The 22424-nt window shown below is 35.5% G+C and overlaps 1 protein-coding gene across 3 annotated transcripts in view; it reads right to left on the bottom strand.

Moving 5' to 3' along the window:
* Positions 1 to 22424, bottom strand: part of LOC121326127 (adenosine kinase-like) — a 117921-nt gene that overhangs the window by 32256 nt on the left and 63241 nt on the right. For 2 of the 3 annotated variants that reach the window (XM_041269303.1, XM_041269304.1), the window contains exon 7: positions 5953 to 6123. The exons of the other annotated variant lie outside the window; for it this stretch is intronic. In XM_041269303.1, the coding sequence (XP_041125237.1) occupies positions 5953 to 6123 (171 nt within the window). The remainder of the gene's footprint in view (positions 1 to 5952; positions 6124 to 22424) is intronic. 3 annotated transcript variants of the gene reach the window in all.

Here is a 22424-nt window from a genome sequence, read left to right as displayed (position 1 = left end):
GTCACTGCCGACCGTGACCAGGGCTTCCTAGGGGGTGCCACATAATTGGCCGAGCGCCGCTTGGTTAGGAAGTCGGGAGGGGAATCCAAGGTTCACAGCGCACCAGCGACCCCTGTGGCCGATAGGGCGCCTACGAACCTGCAGTGGCACCATCAGATATGTGTTGTCTCCGGCACTATAGGGTTTTTTTTATTTTTAAAAAAAAGACAAGCATGTGGGGATGTATAACCTTTTTGGAACCCAGATAGTTACTCTTCAACTCAGCTTTGTCAAATTTTATGGTTCAGTTCTAAGGTTTTCCCCAAGACTGCTCAACAAGGCTGCACAGTCACAGCTGTTACTTTTCCAGTGTAAGCTCAATAACAGTCGCTGGTGACAGATTCAGAAAATGGGAAATTAAATATTCTCCAGGTATCTTTTGCGTCTCTGGGGCCTCATACAGCACTGCTGTGAAGTACTTGGTTCTAATACTGCCCCAAATAAATACCACACATTTCACTGATGGAGAAACAACTTGCATTAAACATGGAGGTTATTAGATGTTTCAGTTGTATGGAAATCATATGCCTTTGGGATACACCAGAACATAAGATTTGAGACACTGTGTTAAACCTCATGAGTCCTATTTGGCCATTCACTAATGACCTGCAAGGGTCCTTAAAACTGGATTTCAGAAAAAAAAAAACGCTGGAAGACACAGGTTTAACTAATAGGGATGTGCTTTTGGTACATTTTTATAAACGTTTAAATGCTATGCAGGCATCAGGTTTAAACCACATCTACACACACACACACAAACACACACTCTTTATATTACATTCTGATCTATAGAATCTAAAATTATCAATTAATCTATTATTTTGTTTTGTATTTTTACTTAATTTAGAACAATTTGTAGATTTTATTTTTCACTTTGACATTATGGACTTTATGTTGATCAGTGGCAAAAACTCCTAATTAAATCCATTTTGATCCCATGTTGTAACAATAAAATGGGGAAAAGTCCAAGGAGGTGAATACTTTTGAGAGCCACTGTAGACATGAAGGATATTTTATTTTTAAACAAATGATTTGCGTAAAAGTGTACTGGTAAATTAAATCCTATACAGAATTTAACTTAAACTTATGCGTTCTCTGAATTAATATTAAAAAAAACAAAACAAAACAAAAAAAAAAAACACTTCCTTTTAAAATCGTGTTCTACATATTCACAGGGATGTAAGGGCTAAATAAACATCAGTTGCCACCTAGAGCATTCTGATTTATTATTAATGTTTGCTTTTTAATGCCATTAATAACTCCGTCCACAGTCATTTCTGAATCTTTTCATTTCAAATATTGAAGCACGGAACTTGTGTTTTTGTGGTATGGCAATTCTGTTTGGTATATTTAAATACTATGGTTTTCTCGTCCAGTTCCTCAAAATACTTCCAAAAGTGGCTTCACCTCGTTCCTTTGTTTTGAGATGTCATTTTATAAAAAAATACATAACACTTGTCATTCACTTTCTTACCCCCGTGGACTGGATACCATACCACACCCACTGCACCAATGAAGTGCCAGATCCACCGCGAATAAAACCCGCCCCAGTGCCCATCTTTCTGTTGCACCAATTAGAAAAAACGACTTGAAGGCAATTACAAATAATATCCGCCTTACTTCGGCACCACAGCAGTCAGATACGCGACAGACTATAATTTATGATGATAAATTAGCAAAATTAATACATTAAAAAAATATGCGTTTGTCACGTGACTGTATATATGTCTAGCGTATTATTCAACGTTCATCCACTTTAGCGTTTGTATGTTTAAACATTTAAATTCCCACCCCTATTAATTATCTTATGTGCTTCCCTAGTCAATGAGCAATGTGTGTTCCACTGCAGAGGTTGGTCTGCAGTGGTTCGTAATGTTGTTGAAGCTGACACCCTGGGATCCTTCAAGAAGCTGCTTGATGAGATTCTGGGATCAATAAGCTACTAACAACCAAACGAGCAAGATGGGCCGAATGGTCTCCTCTCATTTGTAAACTTTCTTATGTTCTTATGTCTAGTTTGGTTGGTTTTTAACAAATATATGCTGGATAATTTATGACTCAAGAAGTTATTACTTACTTGGTAGTGAAACTGTAAACTCAACAGCAAATATATTTCTTCAGCTAAACTAGAGTTTGTGATCCAATGCCATGCTGTGATACACCACTGTCCTTCTGCCTCTAGGATGGGTTTTTGGTTACAAGAAAAAAAATGCAATTAAAAATGAATGTTGTGTCCTAGATTTATCACTTGGCAAATATAAACTTGACAAGTATGAATTAAGATTAAGCACAAGACGTCAAATGTACACATCGCAGAGGACATAACAATCTGGGCAGATGCGTGACTCTCATCCTGTGTTGCCTACAAGTGAAAGAGACTTATCAAAGCCATTAACAGTATTGACGTTAATCAATATTTACAGCAACTACATTTAAGAAATGCAGACTGATTTACAGTAAAAGCTCCAGAGCGCAAACAATTATTAGTGGAACTCCTCAGGAGATGGCTTAATTGAACCTTGCAATGAAAAGAATAAAAGTAATTTATAATTTTTGGTAGTTTTACACCACCCTTACTATGTTTAATATTTGAGAAACTGTATATTGGGACAACAGCAAAGAATCCAGTTTTGATCTTTTGCGAGCACTGGGGAATAACCAACCTCAGGAATGCTGTCATTGTGAGAGTAACCTATGTAATGAGGGGGTCATTACTCAAACCGCCAACAGCAGAACAAGCACTTCCAGCCACCCACGGTAATAAACAACCATCGCCCCCGTCATATAGATGACAGTTTCTGGCAGTCCCTATTAAAAAAAATAACCTCATTGACAAACAAAATGAAATGCTCAAAAAAAAAAAAATTTCCCCCCAAACTATGGAAAAACAACCTTCATTTTTCCAATTTTTTTTTTTTTAATGTGAATTGTTTATCAATTAATTATTACTGCTGTGGAATCAACTGCCTATATTCCTTGGAAGGGAATTTGTGCTGAATTGTGTAAATCAGCCACTTAATGATTTTTAATGATTTACTCGATATAAACTTAAGACAAAATTGCCACACTGCACATAGTGCCTGAAAAGGGCAGATCTTCAAGCTCAGCCCGCAACCTTCATTTTAAAATGTCGGCATTGTTTTGATAACAGAAACAAGGTTAGGGATAGGAGGTGGGAGAAGTATATGCATTATAAAAGGCCTATCACAGCAGCTTTTATTTATTACATTTACTGACAGGAAAAAATAAATGACAGATGAGTCAATGTAGCTCTGTACAGCTTTGGTACATGTTTACCAAAAGTGACCTTCTCCGAGTTGGTCAATTTTAACGGACTGGCAAGAATTCCTTTGATATTACTTTATAAAAGATAACTGGCTGCTATTTTAAAGTGGTACCAGAAAGTCTGAAACTGTTATATCTTTCCTAAATCTAAGCCCACTAGAAGTTACTTTTTATCTAAATTCAATCTACTAGTGAAGACATTTAAGTTTTAATAAGCTCCTTATGGCACGGGGAAACATGTGGTTGGTCCATTCAGACCACTGCTCAGTTTGCAAAGTCATACAACCCCTTGATCAGTAAGTATTTTACAATTAATTTTGTCACCCAATCACAGAGTTTACACTACAATTTTGGTTTTTAAATGATCAACTACAGGTCAAAGAACTATTCAGATGATTGTACAACTATTCACAGTAATACAGTTCTAACTATTTTAACTATATCATCATCCAAAAAAAAAAAAACTAAAAAAAAACTGCTCTTAAGAAAAAATGGATTTCATAGCCTGTACAAATATAGTCATCTGCTAAGCTACACACAGCAAGTTTGCTTGCAGCCTTAAGAAGAAATGGAGAGATGCACATATTTAATCAAGTACAGATAGCTGTTTCTATAAGGTCTCTGATGCTGCTATGCACAATCTTTCCCATTTGCTAAATGGTTAGCCTATTGGATTTTCAATTATAATGGAGCTATACCATTATAATACCTCTCTTAAGTCCACATAAATAACCTCCTCCTCAGTGGTCTATCTATTCAATAAATTGTACTTCGGTGAGAAATGAGGCATGCTGTGACATGGGGGAGGTTTATAATGCCAATGATGGGTTGTAAAGAAGGTGTAAGGTGGAAGGCTACATAAACGTCTCCGAGGCAATTTCAGCCATATACAGTACAGTGAAGCTGCTCAGAAAAATCACACTGTGGTTCTTTTTATGATAATCAAAGCACTTAAATCATTTACCAACCTTGCGGCTGTCCCAGATAAAAAAGCGCAGTTGTTTTAAATGATCTGAAATCGCGGTGGAATTAATCACTACTTATACAACATCAGTCACGGTGATTCATTCTATCCCAATTAATCTTACCTACATTTTCTCAGCTACTACAATACAAATTCTTGAGTAATAACCAAATAATTCTCATTGTACAGTTTATCTTGTGTTGTACAAATGACAAGCAAATTGTGTGTAATTTCTTTGGCTAATCCAATGCCATCTGGTTTCAGCAATAATGATTCTACACACTTGCTTAATTAACTGTGGCTATTAAATTAATTCAGGTTTTGAAATGTTACGACCTCCATTTATGTATTGCAATCAGGACAGCAGACAATCGCTCAATTAGCCCAGTCCTGTTCTGAAATTATTACACTCCGCACTTGACAATTAAGGAGTACAGACTGGAGTCTGATCATAATCTTAACTTTATACACTAACACAGCTCATTCCTTTTTCTTGTGAACATGTGGAAGCCTTAATTACAAAAAAAGTAGTCATTAAAACATACATTTGTATAATTTTTCCATTAGAAACGGGTTTCTAAAAAAAATTACCCCATCTTTAGGTTGCAACTGCTCTAGAAGGAAATGCATTCTGCTATGAATTACACAAAACATACAGCTGAAGCAGATATTTAATTTCACTGGCACAGGTGATTTCTGGAGAAAAACAGTCCCCAGTCTAAGTAACTGGCATGACATCAATTTCCCACAGCAGGCATTTGACAAGCTCCGTCCATCTGGCACTAAAAATAAAGAGCTTTTAAAAAAGTTTAAATCATCATGGCCACAACACTTGCCTGCAGTGCTACAGAAGCCGACTTCACTGGGAAACAAAGACACAAAGTGCAGTGGTCAGGACCCAGTGTACTGGAAAGATACATCTTGGACAAACTGCTACCACCGATTGTGTTATTCTACCACTACTCTTTAAAAAGCAAGTTTTTAGGACAAATAATTCACTTGGTTTTAAAATTATTTTAAAGAAAACGTACAGCCAGTGTTATATAACAAATATTGTATACCCAAAATTATTTTTATTAATACATCATGCCAATAAGCTCAATAGTCCAGTTATTTAAGAGCAACTTTAAAACCTTATGTGATGTACCATTTTCCAAACTTAGTAATGGAAGACTTTTAGATTTTACTTTGAAAATATCTCCAATTGTTGTTCTTAAAGGAAAACGCCACCCCTGAACACAGGATGATAAACGGTTAAACGTTTAAAAAAAATAAACACATAACTCTGTATCTGTTATTTTTAGCAGTGGACCCCTGGGACTTTCCCATGAATTCTAAGTCTTCATTTGCACTTGTGGTTCCATCAGGGAGGGAAGGAGGGCTTCTACAAACTTGGCTTATTAACAAACACCAACAGTCTGACTGTCCACTGCAAAACCCATTCGGGGCAGGAAAAAAAAAACAAAAACAACCAAACAAAGATTAACCTTTAGCACAGTGAAGCCAGTGAGACCCTAACCAATAGGGTGAAAATCATGTATCTGTTTATTCTTATCTGAGCAGATAGACCAAGTATTTCCTCTACAAAAGAGACACATTACTGTTAATTTGCCAAAATAAACTTCCCACATGCCAAAAGTATTTTCCGGAAGTGACTGCCTCACCGTCTCATTTCCGAATAGGATGTCCACATACGGCATGACCTTCATCAAGGGCTCCTTGAAGAACTGGCTGATAAATGGTGCAGAGAGATTCAAGCTGAAGACCTTGTTGTGTTCAGAGGCATGTTTGGCCACCTTTAATATGGACTCCGGGGAAACTGTGATGAAGAATCCCTGTAAAGAATCAAATAAAATACCTAGTAACAACAAGAAAAATCTTGCTGAACAGTCATGCATATAACAGATTTTATCCAATAAGAACTGTAGGTTAACAATCTGCTAAATAATCCATACTGTTTTTTTTTTTTTTTTTTTTTTTTTTTTTAACAATTCCCTTATAAAATGAATCAATATATGGTTTGAACATTAAACCTACACAGCCTAGCAATCTCCTACTAAAAAAAACAGGTTTATCATATGCCATAATCACGGTCTCCATTTTGAAGAGTGTTGAAAGTCTGCTTCCATTTTCCTGAAATAAAAAAATGCAAATTCTTCATTCCAAGTCAAAGCTTTTCAGAAAAAAAAAAAAAAATGGCGACAAACTGCACTGACTTCAGAATAGGGCCTCTGCCTATTAAAAAGGCTTTGTCTAGATTTCCTTTACTGAGAAACAGGAGAGGCTACACTTCACATTATGTGGTGAAATACAACACACGTAAGAAAACACCTCTCATCAACTGAAATTCGAAACCAAACCTTTTCTTCTATGTCTTTGCTGACCCTTTGCGGGTACAGCCAATCCTTTTACAAATCTACAGAATTAGTCTTAGAACCGGTACTTAAGATAAAAATGGGATCTAAATCAGATACATTTAATCATAATAGGAACAGCTCTAGTGTCTATAAAGTAAGAGTACCTGGAAGGCTCCATTCACATTTATTGAGAAAGACTGGATGTACAGAATGTAGAAAGCATGAACTTCACCTTTCACAGTTTAAGTACAAAAGGAGATCATCTCCAACAAAACGTACAGTAATTTTAATGCAGCAAATGCATATAGTACGAAAACATACAAAAACAGTAGGTTCTACCTTCCGAGTTTTTTTTTCGTCAGTGTCATTATTTAAAAATGTGTAATATGGTAAACTTGGCATAGGTATTGTTTTTTGTGTTCCCTTTCCTGTCATGAAGACATAACTATTTCTAGAATTCTTGCATTTAAAATTCACCAGTGTTGTCACAGAAACAAAACAACAACAAAAAAGCAGAATTTAATTTCCTTCACCCACCCTACAAGAAAAACGTTTCATTTTAGAAATACTAAAATTCAATGAAACACTTTCTGACGAAGTCTTTCTGAAACATGTCATTGAATCTGTTAGTTTCTTTTAGTATTACTACATTTCACACCGTGAGTGTTTTTTAATAAGGACAAGGGGTGTTCCCAGCTGTAACAACAATCTTTGCACACTTGAGCTTTGTGTGAAAAAAGACTCAATTTGAAAATGACTGTTATAACCTGCAGCTTGTTGTTTTTGAGAGGTTAAATGTCACTGTTTTTGATAAAGACTGCTATTTTTGAAATGTTTCTGCAATAGCCAGAACTATCACTAAATGCTCCTTTATTGACCCTGACATTTTTTTTTCCTCTGGTTTGGTGCCAATGTGTCAGACAAAAAAGACTGTTTTGAGACACAAATAACCTTTTTGTCACTGAAGAGTCGATGACTACCACCTGCCATACCATCACCAACCTAATCTAACAGAGGAATAAAAACAAGGCTTTTTCAAAAAGGGCATATTTCATTACAGAAAATGCATTTCACTTGAATGTAACTGTTGCGTATTAACGAGTCGCAGTAAGTGGGTGCAAGAGCCTTGCTATGCACCCAGATTGTGGAACTCCCTGACTAATGGTTTCACACACAACACTTGCCATTAGCTTACACAGTACAACTCACTGCTAATATCCGTACTACTGTTTTTTAATTGCATTGCACAGCAATCTCATTAATTGGGGAAGGTTAAGCTGATAGTCTTCAAATGCTTAAAAATACTTTTAGTGTATCAGTTGCCAACAAACACAATACTTGAGGGGGAAGATTAGTTGTGCTCAACCATATACCGGTGTCCTGGGAACAATTTATATTTTACAGACAGTGCTCATTTTCCTATTAAAAATAAAACAACGAAACATGTTTACTAATTTAGTTATCATGTTTGATGTCTTTTTTTAAATGTATTTATTTTAACTAAGATGTTAACGTTTACTCTTTGTAAACTGCGATAGTAAACGCTAGGCCTACTGACAAAATAATAATAGACTTTGCAATACTACAGTAATATTGTATGTCATTAGAATATATTAAACATTTTAATTTCGATAAAAGATTCACAACATTTAGACATGTAAAACCTTTTAATATACAGTAAATAAATCTTTACGATCACACATCAACTACATCCGGTTAACAGCAACATTTTTACAGGCAGAAAAAAGCTGACAAGCGTTTAACACTAGGCCTAGCATAAAGAGAGATGTAAGTTATAGTATAACTGAACACTTTGCATCGCACATAAATTTTACAGTCTGAAAATAAATTAAGAAAGTGGTGTGTGAAAACATTACCATACGATCTTGCAAATACAGTAGATATAAAATATTGAATCATGTAGTTAACCATCTCTTTAATCAAACTGCTGCCGCTCCTTCCTTTTGCCTTAATGCGCTTGCGTTATCCACTTTTTCCCTTTTCAAAAAAGATGAAGAAGAATGGACTATGGATTGAGTGCCATTCCGACAACATACACTCATTGATTCAAAGCAACTGGTTTGGCTGAGAAAGTGCCAAGTAAAAAAACATGTGCAAAAGAATCCCTTTCTTCTGAGCAAGTACAGAAGGAAAATAACTTCCATAAGTATGTCTTGTGGACCGAGGAGACCAAATTCCAGTTCCAGGTATCCAATGGGAACGTGTGTGTGTATGTGTGTGTGTGTGGAGGAAGCAAGGTTAAGAGTTTGCAGTGCAATGCTTCCTGCTTTCTTTTGGGATTTCTTGGTTAGAAATAATTGAATACGCTGACTTTCTGACAAAAACGAAAAATCTCAGGACATGTAGCAAAGCATTTACCTAAGCGTGTTGCCAAAGTGGTGTGCACAACAGTACGTTTCTAAGAGTTCCCAGAAGTAAAATAAGATTCTTGATGTGAAATAGGAAACATATGATGGAAATTGCAAGAGCTGCTAACTATATTTTGCTATCTCAGTTGAACATCCATCACCAGTGTGAATGACACATCATGCAATTTAACAATGTTGTGGCTTCTCAGTTTAATTATGTTTTCATGATATAACTTAAAATAGATTGAATAGGTAATTATTATTACTATTATTATTATTATTATTATTATTAAATGATGGGAGACAATTTAGGAAGATATTTTTGGCATGAAAAACAACTGTCAAAATGTAGAGAGAGCAAAATTTGCAGTTGGTATTTCAATAAAATATCACCATTCAACTTCATGAATTTCAGTTTTACAAATCACTGAGAGTCCAATATTCTCTGCAGTCTACACAACATACCTTCAAAACACTAGCAAAATATAGTAGTTTCATATAACATCAACAGTATTTAGTCTGAAACTAACTAAATATTGCATATAGTTGTTTTTAAATTAGGTATTCCAAACCATGTTTGTTTACAGATCTTATTGAGCATGAGCAATTATTAAAGTTGAAATTTGAATATTGTGTTATGTATGTATGTATTTAATGTATATATGTTAATATACATTAAAACCCATTAAGATAAGAAAGCAATTTTATAACTGTGTCTTCAGTCTTGACTTGAAAACTGTAACGGTCTTAACTTCCCTGACAAACAAAGGAAGAGCATTCCATAACTTTAGGAGCTCTACAAGAAAAAGCCCTCCCTCCCATGTTGCTTTTGTTGACCCTAGGAATAGCCAGCAGCTCCGCATCTTGTGATCTCAGAGTGTGGTTTGGAAGATACAGGGTCAGTAACTCCTGCAAATAACTAGGTGCTAATCCATTCAAGGCCTTGTAGGGTTAACAACTAAATCTTAAAATCAATTCTATACTGCACAGGGAGCCAATGTAATGAGGCCAAAGAGGTAATATGTTCACTTTTCCTGGTTTTAGTCAGAATTCTAGCAGCTGTATTCTGAACAAGCTGCTAGCGGGATACACACGTTTTGGGACACCAGAAAAAGTGCATTACAATAATCAATTCTAGATGAAACAAAGGCATGCATTAGTCTCTAAGCATCAGATACTAAGAAATAATTGGTCTAAGTTTGGCTTTATTTCTCAAACGGTAAAAAAATACTTTAGCAACTTCCCTAATAGGAGTCTCAAATGATAGCTCAGGATCAAAGATGACCCTCAAACTCTTAATTTCTAGTTTAAATTTTGATGAGTGACTGCAAGGGTCAAACTCATGTAATCCCACATTTCCTTTTAGTTGGTTCTGTGATCCCACTAGCATAACCTCTGTTTTATCTGAATTTAACATCAGAAAATTCTGTTACATCCAATGCTTGATGCCTGTAAGGCAAGTAGCTAATAACACCCAGGCAGAATAAATTTCTGGCTTTAGGGACAAATACAGCTGAGTATCATCAGCATAGCAATGGAAGTTGACTCCATGTCTGCGGATAATGTTACCTAACGGTAGCATATATAATGAAAACAGCAAGAGACCTAGAATGGAGCCCTACTATGTTTTCAGGACGATTCAGTAGGATGGAATGGTCTACAGTATCAAAGAAAGCACTTCGATCAAGAAGAATTAATGATGGAAAGCCAGAGTCAGAGCTTATCAGCAGATTGTTCACAAGTCTGACAAGGGCCGTCTCGGTGCTATGTGTGTACAACATGAAAACCAGACTGAAACTTCTTGAATATACCATTAAGAGTTAGAATTTTTTGTAACTGAATTGCAACAACTCTCTCTATATCCTTATGTAAGAATGATAGGTTGGAGATTGGCCATAGTTATTGAGGATTTTAGGGTCCAGATTGTGTTTCTTAAGCATAGACTTTACCACAGCGACCTTAAGAGCTGAGGGATCTATACCAGAGAAAAGTGAACCATTCATAAATTTTTAAATGTGGGTATTAATAAAACCAAAAACATATTGAAAGATGCATGTAGTAACTGTCATATGTCGAATTAGCTCTGTCAGTTCCTGTAAGGTAATCAAAAAAAATGCTCCTACAGTAGCCTTAATAGGTGTAGTTGTTAAAACTCTGCCGGAATCCTTAATAGAACGTGTCTGTGCAATCTCACTTCTGATGTCTACTATTTTATTTTTAAAGAAATGTATGAAGTCATTGTAGCTGTGAGAGGAGCCAATGTCAAGGGTATTAATATTAAATTAATTTATCTAGGGTTGCAAAAAGAAATCTAGGATTATTTTTACTTGTTTCAATTAAATTAGAATAACATGATGATGATCTAGCCAACGCAAGAGCTTTCCTATAGTTAACCAGGTAGCCCTTCCATGCGATGTAATGAACATGCAATTTAGATTCTCACCATCTCCGTTCTATTTTACAATCTTCATATTTCATCTTACAAGTTGTATCACTGAACCATGGTGAACTTTTTTTAAAAGACACTCTCTGGGTTTTGATTGGCGATACAGTATCTAAAATACCAGTCAAGGTGGTGTTGTATGTATTAACCAGCTCATCTGCTGATGAGGAATCAGAGAGTGGTAATGAGCTCAATACATCAGAAAGCTTAACAGCAGCTGAAGAATTAAGGGATTTAAATGTACGGTCCACAGTCTTTGTAGATACTGGCAGATTCACCTCAAAAAGAAAGGCAATATAATCAGAAATAGTAAGATCTAGGGTTATGATGTTCTTAACAGCTAAACCACGAGAAATTACCAGATCTAAAGAATGGCCACGATTATGCATTTGACATGCTGGATATAACAGACTTAGGCAAGTTTGTTAAACCAAATGCCATAACCAATGATCACAGAAAATAAGTTCAGGTATTTATTTTGTAAATACATTTTTACACATAATTAAGGATCTTGGACATATATACTGCTTTGTTTTGGGAATCTTTTAATCCACATATGTTATATGCAAGCATTTTTTGCGACTTTCCTTTGTCTCTTTGGCTCCTATGAGGTTTACTGTGCACAATAAACAGAATGTAGCCATACTGCTAAAATAAAAAAGCAGCCAAGTGATGCGTGAACATTTTCTATTTTAAGAATGGAACACATGACAATTTTGTATGTCAACGAGACCTTGCTAGAGTAAGTGTTTTCTCGAGTAATGCTTTCTTCGCACAATGGATACAACAAAGCATCTTTACATACAGTACTACAAATGTACCTGCTCTTCAGTAAAATGGCAGATAAATGGCACAAATTTCAGCAAAAAGACATTATGCGAAGATACTCATTAGGGATTTGTGTGTTCTCTTTTCATGCAATATCAATTTTCAGTATCTAGATTCTAGTACTCATCTTTATTATTGCTATAATACAGGTTTAAACTAGTATGTGTTAACATTGTGTATCAGTTCAGAAATGTTCCTTTTTTTCAGAAGACCTAAATGTATATATTTGAAAAAAAAAGTATTCCTGTAAGACTATATTTAAGTAATGGCACTCAAAGACAGTCAGCAGTATGAGGATCAGGGTCCTAAACGCCGGATCAATTTCTTGAGTAAGGCGGCACTGGTAGCCATACAGTAGATTTCTTCTTTAATCTGTTTTTATATATTTGTAGCAAAGTATCTTCAGACCAGTTCAACAGACCAGTTCTGGCTTACTCAATCTGATATTCTAGATATGTTTTCTTACTTTATCTTTGCGTAGTAATTGCTACAAGCAGAAGACGAAAATGTGCATGGCTGGGAACATTAAAAGGAGGTTCATGCGTAAATATTACAGCAAGCAACAAAAAGTACAACCTTCTGAGTGCACATCGTTACATTAGGTCGTGCTATAGAAGATGCAAAATTGTTCTTAGCTGAGCAGTGGAATGCAACTTTTACACCACTACCTTTGTGTTATCAGGAAGTTGGAAAGTTACACACACACAAAAATCAGGGATTTTACTTAACTAGAAGAGAATCTTAGTTGTTCTGAGGCAAACTGAAGCAGATTTTCAGATTAACTGCTGCAGCTTGCAAAGCTAAATTTAAGTGTTAGACAGAGTTACAGGCTGTACGGAAAAAGAAAAAAAAAAACTGTAAAGAATTTACTTAGGATTTGAAACAGACACAAGCTTTAAAGCCAAGAGCCTTCAAATGCCAATACTAATCCACATAATAATTCAGCGCATAGCCCAGGCTCAGATTCCTAACAGATACCATATGCAAACTGTAATACAATTACACAAAGGTATTTTGGAAGATGATAATTCCATCTGCTCGATCCTTTTAATTAACAAAATAACAGAAGAAATTACCAGTTACAATGTTTTGTTAAATAAATAAAATTTAAAAAAATGATCCATAGCATACTGTGGGTTCTCACAAAAGTACAATAATCCGTCGCATATCTGCCAGTCACATACCCACCCTAACAGTTTATCCGCCATGATCAACTTTTCAGCAGCGTTTGTTTGTTACTGAACAGAGAAGATTAGTTCGGAGATTGTAGATTCTACCAGTTTTCGTACATTGTGTTGCATGTGTTCCGTGCACAATCACTGCTGGTAGCGTCACGTGAGCCGTTCAGTGTGTCAACTTCATTGTCTCGATCTGTCTGTCACTCAGCAGCTAATACACACATCCACACGTCAGATGGCTACTCTGTCACAAGCATTAATACCCTGTATCTTTCTAAACACGGGATTTAGGGGAACTCCCTAATAAAAGGTGAATCTCAAAACAATAATTGTGTTAATATAGTAATTGTTACAGCTGTGTACAATGGTATTTAAAACAGAATTCATTTATCTGACTTTTTTTTACTCAACAACCTAGATATGTGCCAAGATACTTCCACCATCACATATACTTTAGTGTTGTGTTTTTAAAAATAATTTTCAAGAGATCATTCAGACAGATTAAACTACCGGTCCATACTCAGCGCTGTAAGAAAAAGTCATTTGTTTACTTTGTTAAAACATCTTGATTACATGTTGGCAGGCACTATATATACTATACTGACTTGTGTTGGTTTCAACAGAAAGGTTCTCTAACACCATTTTCACAAAGAAATGCAGCCACTGTGCCGTGTCTGAAACATTTTAACGAGTGTGTAAAATACCCTTTCGCACAGCATGAAACTGCGCAATCTATGCCGGTGTAGTACAGTCATAACCCTTTTACACAGCCAAAGAGATCACGCAAATACAACTTTCAAACCTGTCAATCAACAGATTGTTCTCATGGCAAAAACAGACTGTTCTCGTGCAATCTGAAACACTGACAAGACCCAACATGTTTATTTGAAATTGTGTTAGATGTTTACATATGTATTCTATATCGTAGAAAAAGTAGTAGTGCGTGCAGAAAAATTAAAGGTAACCACAGAATAAATAATAATTAAAAATACAAAAAAGCCTGTATACATGTTTTGTTATGGTTTTGAATTTAAATGATTTAAAAAACAGAACACACCCCAAAAACATTGGTTTGACCCACAGTCTGCACTATTATCAGCGATGTGTGTGCAACAGAAGCTGCTGATAGATTACAAAAACGATTAATTGAACTTAGGCTAGGTAGTTGTTAACCTAGTGTGTTTTTATTCTCTATTAATTAAATTATATTCATTGAAAAAGGCAAGAGAGAACCAGGTTGTTATTTTTATTGTTTTGGTTTAATATAAAATAGCAGGCTAATGTTCCTATTGAAGTAGACTACAATATATTTATTTTCATTAAAAAGATGCAGTTGTTCTTTGTTGAAATTAAATGTGTACTACTCATTTAATCAAACCAAATAGTTTAAGAAGTTGCTTGTATCATTCATGACGTTTTTCAAATCATGTAAGCTTATTTCTGTGTAAAGAATGACAATAGAGTTGCATCCAGTGTCATCTTAAAAGCACTCAAGCTGCAATCGTAAAATAATTTAATTTAAAAGTAGACTACAAACGTGGTAGCGGACTGTCTCTCTTTAGCGCACGCAAGAACTTGCAGACTTAATACAACTGTGTTGAGATTTTAAAAATAAAGCATTATAAGATTGTTAACTAGCAGTACCGGCACTATGACTTTGTATGCCCCCGAGGTTCCGTGCAGTCATAGGTGCCCCTTACTTACCTACGCTTTAGTGGCGTGGGATGTTGACTTTGAAACCACACCCACTATAGCGCTTCAGTGTCGGTATAGCCTTTCACACAGGCAGTTATGACGGTTCAAGGCCATCTCTGAATCACCTCGCGAGGTGGTTCAGAGATGGCATGAAATATGACGGTTCTGTGGCAAATTCACACAGACCTATAAGCCGCTTCAGTGGCGGTTCTGAAGCGTCATAACTCCTCTGTGTGAAAGCACCTTAAGATATTCAGGTGTTTCTATGAACCACCAACTCCAGAAGAAATAAAATAGTTTTTTCTCTGAAACAGCAAGGAACATGAACAGTAGGCCACTTTTTTTTCCCTACAGCATACGGCAATGTTAATAAATGGTGGCCAGAATTACACATTTTGCAAACCCAAATCTGCTGGAAATAGAAACCTCATCAGGATGGAGGTATACAGTATTATTAAATTTTAAAAAATTACAAATATTTTTTTTGTCCTCCAAGCAAATATTTACGCATTCAGTTACGTCGTTGTATAGGTTGCACTGGCGTAAAAGTCGCTCCCCCCTTTGAGACTTTTTTCCTACATGCTCAACACCTATAACTAAAGAAAAATACACAGGTTTAGTTTCGAAATAACAGTTGTTTGCAATATTTTATTCAACTGTATTGTTAATGTTGTTTTTCGTTTTTAGTTAAACTGCTAGGAACTATTCAGTTTTTGCCAAATTTCTAAATAATCGGTTCAAGTAAATGTAAGTGCAATGTGCAGATAAACCAAACTAGATATATAACACTACTACAGTACTGTAAATTCCAGTAATAACAGTGCACACCACTGACAAATGGTACTTGAATGGATTTATAGGAATAATTAACAGAGCATAAAATGAACCTACTTTATTTTAACTTATCAAGTACCCAAACACTTCAAGAACAGATCTCTGCTTTACTGAACAGTTGCAGCTGGACTGACAAATTAGTTGTAGTAATTGAAATTTAAAAGAACAGTATTAAAACAGGGCTGCTTGCATCAATTAAAAAAGCAGCAAAAAAAAACTACACAGTGCACCATCTAATAACCAGTAAAAAGAATACCGTAGTGTTGCATACGGCGCAGTACAATTGCATTAAACTTCCTGCTGTACAAATACAATCATTTTGCTTTGTTAAATCAGAACCATAGCCATTACAAGTGTACCACTGCATCGCACTGACACGTAGAACAAGTTACATTATGTAATAATTTCATTAAAAGTAATCCATTCAAAAAATGTTTTCTACCTCGGGCCATAAACACGTTCCTCCTCTATCGGCTCGTTTTTCTTTCGCCATATTTAAGTTTGTCTTTATTTCGTCTCCAGTCACGTAGTGTTTTTTCAGCATTGCGATGGTCATGCATTTTGGCAAATTCAACAACGCACAATTTCAAACCTGCTGTGTAGCATTTTCCTTTTTTGTCTGACTGTCCTACTTTATCCAGTCTCAAAAAAACCTGCATTATACAATACTGCATTGCAGTTAAAACGAACGGAAGACATGATACGTTTACTCGGCTTTCTAATCAATAGCTGTTTGCTACGGATCCCAGGGGCGGGTTCAGTCTGAATGTTGACAAATCAGTGGCTCGGGATGGTGGGAATAAGGAAATCATATACAGATGGACAGCTATTGTGTTAACAGTGATGCAGTATAGCTGGGACATTTTCATATTACGAAGAAACTTTATACTAACTATTTTTATTTTCTAAATGTACACCCGTCTGGGTCGAGAGAAGGTAAGTCAAGAGCCTGTGTTTAACATTCAAAATGACAGAATAACTAATTAAAATTTTAATTAGAACAGTGGTTTTGTGTTTCTACCCAGCAGCATGACCCGAATGCCGTAGATCCTGAAAAAAGAAAGGGGTTGTTGACAGTTAAGTTTGTGCCAGCCATAATAACCATGGCTGTAGTAATCTCATTGTGGCACTGGTACAGTAGTTTAATATCAAACACACCTGTGCATATGTCAACCCAGTGTATCAGTTACTCCCCCCTTTTAATGGCTAGAAAATCGACTTATACAACGTTTTTCTAACGATAAGTTAAACCTTGTAAATAAGCTGCCTGGTCTTCTAAATAGTCTGCAGCATGGCAGCCTGTAAATTAACTTATTCTCAACTAATTTAATAGCTGACATGTAACTATGGCATGCCCTCACAAAGACAGATGAAAACTGTAAAGGACATCATGATGTTAAACACTCATCAGTAGATTTATCAAGTACTGTGTACATGTTTTTTTTTTTTTTTTTTTTTTTAACTTTACAATACATTTAAAACAAAAATAAACCAAAAGGCAGCACAAATCGTATATATGTTTTAAACAAAATAGTTTTTTTTTTTTTTTAGGAAAAAATACTATTATGTACTTTGCTACACTATCTACATAATAATGTACTTCTTCACAGTTTGTTTTAATGCTGTTCAGTACTGTATCACTCACACCACAGACTTTGCATTTACAAGGATCAATGAAAACAACTTTTGTCTCCTTGTTTCAGGGCAGAGAGCCAAGTTTGCTATTTAAAAAAAAAAAAAAAGATTTACAGTAGAAGCAGTGACCTTTGTACTCCTTCAGCATCATTACAATACTCTTCACTGTTTGTACATACAGTAGAGGCTGCATGTGTCAATACATGAAAGAAATATTAAATCAACTGGCCTTAACTTAACAGGCCTGGGGAGGTGGGTGGGGGGAACCCTTGCTTGTTTGTGATCTCAATTTATTATTTTAGAAAGAAAACCACTGTTAAGGCCAAATCCTTGAAGTGCAAAATGAAACCTTAAAACACATGCTTTGTGTTACTGTCTTAAATGTCCCAATCTTGTTTCTTTCTTTTTCTGATGTTCACAAGCCTGAAGGGGCAATTCAGTCACCAGGCTTTATAAGGTATCTTACAAAAATGCCAAGTTCTCTTAGGTATGCCACACTCGCTGGTGGGTCTGATTCAAAACCACAGAACTCAATGGATTCACTTCAGAGCGCAGGAAGGAGCTGTGGTCTGTGAAGGCAGCTCCTATGTCAGCATTCATTCCCCCGAAAGGTTACACCTATATCAATATTTCAAACAGCATGCATACCAAAACTCAAACAGTTAAACTAATTTGAATGCACTATTATTAAGGCTGGAAGTCTCTGTTTACAGTCATCCCTACCAAGAAATACCATTAATAGGCTTTTTTGTTTTGGCTGGCTTGCAAGACATTTGTAATACAGAAAGGTGCATTGGGAATCATACAGTTTGAACAAGAAAGTAAAAACCTTCAGCTGGTTTAATGGCAAAAAGAAAAAAATAAGTCCCTGATAATGTAGAAATACACATGCAGTTTGTCTCAAGGATTTACAGCTGTGGCATTTATCTTCTACATATTTCAGTACTAAGTGGTGGGCCAGTGAAATGACCATCACTGTTAGCCTGCTGAGTGTTGTAATGAATCATGTTCACATTTCTAAACTGAAAAGTATCTGCAATTCCAAGTTGTTATAAAAAAAAAAAAAAACATGTCTATTGTGTGTATTTATGTAAATTCTATATGTGCATTCACTCAACACTGCCCCCCCCCCCCCCCCCCAAATTAAAGTTATGTTAAAGTTAGTATTTAGAAGTTCATTAATTTCACCCCACTATCTTTACAATACAACCCTTGGGAGACAACATCAAGGTAAACGCTAATTTTGCAGGAAAACAGCAGGATTGCACACAGGGATGAACTACGATTAGCAGTACTGGGTTGCCTAGGCAAGCCTAATTTAGTAATGGATTTCATTTCATTATAAACTACAGGGGAAAAAAAACGGTATAATGCAAAACAAAAAAAAAAAAAAATGCACTCTGTAACATGATTGAGTACATTTTTGTATTTATCCTGCTTGACATATGTTAGAGTCATTTTTTGTAATAAAAATTAGATTTAACAAATTACAGCCGGATGAGGAACTTTATTATAAAGTGCCTTTGCTGCTGACAAACCATGCTTTTCAAGCATCAGACAACCATAATGTAATATGCCAATAAAAAGCTATCTATCAGGCCAATTCAGAATATGAACTGTTCAGGTAAAAATCTTCTGCCTGAATTAAAGAGGGCAATTTTGCAAATATAGCAAATGTGTCATTTATGAAGAAACAGTCACCAATTTCACTAATGCACTATTTATATTAAGTTGTCTCATGCATGCAATCTAAAACTAATACATAGAAAATATGATAAATGGGCCAACAATCAGTTTGCAAATGATGCCTGCTCATGCAGCTTAAGAAGTGGCCCACATACACAAATACATAGTATGTAGAGTGCAGTGCCTATCATTTTTATAATGTTTTGCAAGTAATTAAACCAAACAAAGTTTAATTTAGTAAATGGCTACTGCATTTCACATATGACATCTACAAGACCACTTGCACAAAATATTTATTGCATTCTAATGTCTGAATTTCTTCCTTTTGTGTAAATAACAGTCATTCTTCAGTATTGTGGGACTTATATTCAAGTAATGAATGCTGGGTTGAGTCAAATCATCATTTTTTATTAAAAAATATGGGCCTTGCAACATCCAGTTATTTTGAGACTTTCTTCATCTCACACTAGTAAAACCTGCCCTGTACAACTGTTTAATACTAGTTTCCTATATTTGGACAATAATTTTGAATCTATAACCCATTTTAAATAAGTAATATGTTTTGTAGTCTGTAAAAATGGGACTGACAGTGGCTGAGTCCACAGATGTTCAAGCAGCAACTATAGCATAGCACTGATGAGCTTATTCTATACCTGCCTTCTTTCTTATCAATGACAAATTAACTGAGAATCCAGACAGGTGGCAAGGTTTCCACATGCAATGTTTAAAATCGACATTTAGACTAAGTTGGTTTGGCACCCAACCCACAGCTCCAAGCTAAAGGCTTATGCTTGCCCCAGTGTCAACTGGACTGCCCAAACTAAACATTTATTGTGCAAATGATTAATACCATTGCAAGTCGTATTATACACTGTGATGTACTCTATATTTCTTTAGATGTCCTTTCATTTTACCCAGTTTATACAGATATGTTGTATGTACCATTTCGGTGGATCTATCAAACAAAAAAAATGTCTATTTTATTAAATCCATCATTACTGCCACTTGAAAGAGAAACTTTGACATGTCTTTCTTCAGAACTGTAACAACTTCGTTATACAATATTTTAAACAGAATTATGAGCAAAAATTAAGATCATTAAATAAACAGAGCAAGGAGATACATGAATTGCCAGAAAAAAAGGAGACTTAAAATACTCAACAGAGGGGGTCCTAATTGCCTGGAGAATAAATCTCTGTAGGTCAACAAACTCCGATCGATGAAGAGGATTATATTAGCGTGAGCCCTTGGCCTGCTGCCAATAAGAACAAACAGGATGGACCAGTCTCCTCAGCTGAAAATGATCAAAAAGGCAAAGTGAAAGCAACAGAGTTAAAGTGACACAATTGTGCAGCAGGGGAGAAACGGATCAAGTATTGATCAGCTAGGCCAAGATAATTAGGGTGGTTGTCAAGGAAATGGGATATATGCTCTTAGCTCTACAGAAATGCATCTTTGTTTTACATGGCCCAAATGAATCAGGCAGTGCAAGAAGCAATGAATCAGCTACTAGTAAATATTTATTTAACTGTGGGGTGACATTGATTGAAAATAAAGCTAAGAATTGTATATGCTTTGGGGACATTATTAAGCAATGAACACTGTTCTGCCTTTGCAATTCGCAGCCTAAAGCACTTTACTCCTACCAAAAACAAGAAGGTTGTGCCCAAAATTTAAATAATTAATCAAACTATAACTCCCCCTAAAACAAAAGCTTAATGGGATATGAAGCATTTCAGTTTAAGATTATTAGATTGTTTCCAACCAAGATCTTTAGTGTTTAGGTCTCATGGATGTTGGGAATCTGTGTGTGTTTTAGTGGTCTCAGCCTGGTTCCTATTGGAGAGGAATTCACACCACAAAGACTACCATCATAATTGGTGGGTTATTGTGCAGTTTCCACAAGCACAAAAATGTTAAAAAGTAATAAATAAATAAATGTGCTCATCTCAGTGCAGTTCCAAATCTGTAAATCAGATTAACTGAACAGAAAACCAGATTTACATTGAAGTCTTTCACCAGATAACACATAGCAGGAATTGCATATATCAAATGTGTCAAGACATGCTAGTTAATTATTATATACTTTCTAAATATCCAAGTCAATAGAAGGACTATCAGTATAATCTTAATCTTTTTTTTTGTATCACCATAAAAATGAAAATAAAGCATTTTACTGGTTGATGTAAAAGCTGGAAAAAAAACAACAAAAAAAAAAAAAACGTTTTATGTATTGCACAGCTGAAGTCCTGGAAGACCCTATATAAGACAGATGGTACGGATCACTATTAAAAACACCTACTGATAGCTCCTCCTTAAACAGGATTTTCACAGGATCATATAACGGAAACCTAGTACAGTAACATCTACATTATTGTTCACCAAATCCTTCCTTTCTAAAATATGTGTATACTTTGATCAGCTGTACTGGCACTGAATAAGCATTTGAATACCAGTCACTGTGCATGTGGGTTGAGCAGCTGAGTCTTCTGGGACAGGTTTTTTTTTTTTTTTTCCCATTGTACCTTATTAGTCAGACAAATTCCTTCTCGATATGATAAAAGGTCAGGTCTTTCTAGGAACTGAAGCTTTTGCAATTACCCAGACCCTAGTGTTTTTAACAGGTCTTTATTCTCAAAGGACAAGCCTCAAGGCAGGAACATTCCTCCTATGTCGGCAGACTGTTCAGCACCCTGCACGTACAATCCGCACGTCAATTACATTTGAAATGTAAACAAAGGATTTAAGTTTAAGGTATTAAACTATAGTGCAAATAAAACGTTTAAAAATCAATCTCTATACCTTTAACTTCAAGAAGAACATTTGTTCAGCAACACTTTTTTTTTGCAGTAAGCAAAACACGTAAAGTTTGATGATAAATGCATAACATTCAGAATCAAAACAGATTTTATAGTATAAAATGTATTCAGACACTGGTACCTTGGGTAGGTTTGTATTGTATTAATGCTTTTAGTTAAGTTTCTCAAGATATGCCTTCCAGTTCAGGGTGTTTCTGTAACAAGTGTTAGATTCAAAGCATGAACACTTTACAATTCAGTGCAGAGGATTTGAAATGATCATTCTGAACTAAAAATAACAAAAAAAACAGAC

This window comes from Polyodon spathula, chromosome 13 (genome assembly GCF_017654505.1).
Source record: "Polyodon spathula isolate WHYD16114869_AA chromosome 13, ASM1765450v1, whole genome shotgun sequence".
Taxonomy (NCBI): Eukaryota; Metazoa; Chordata; class Actinopteri; order Acipenseriformes; family Polyodontidae; genus Polyodon; species Polyodon spathula.
Note: the sequence above shows the minus strand (reverse complement) of the source record. Positions and strands in the feature narration are given on the sequence as shown.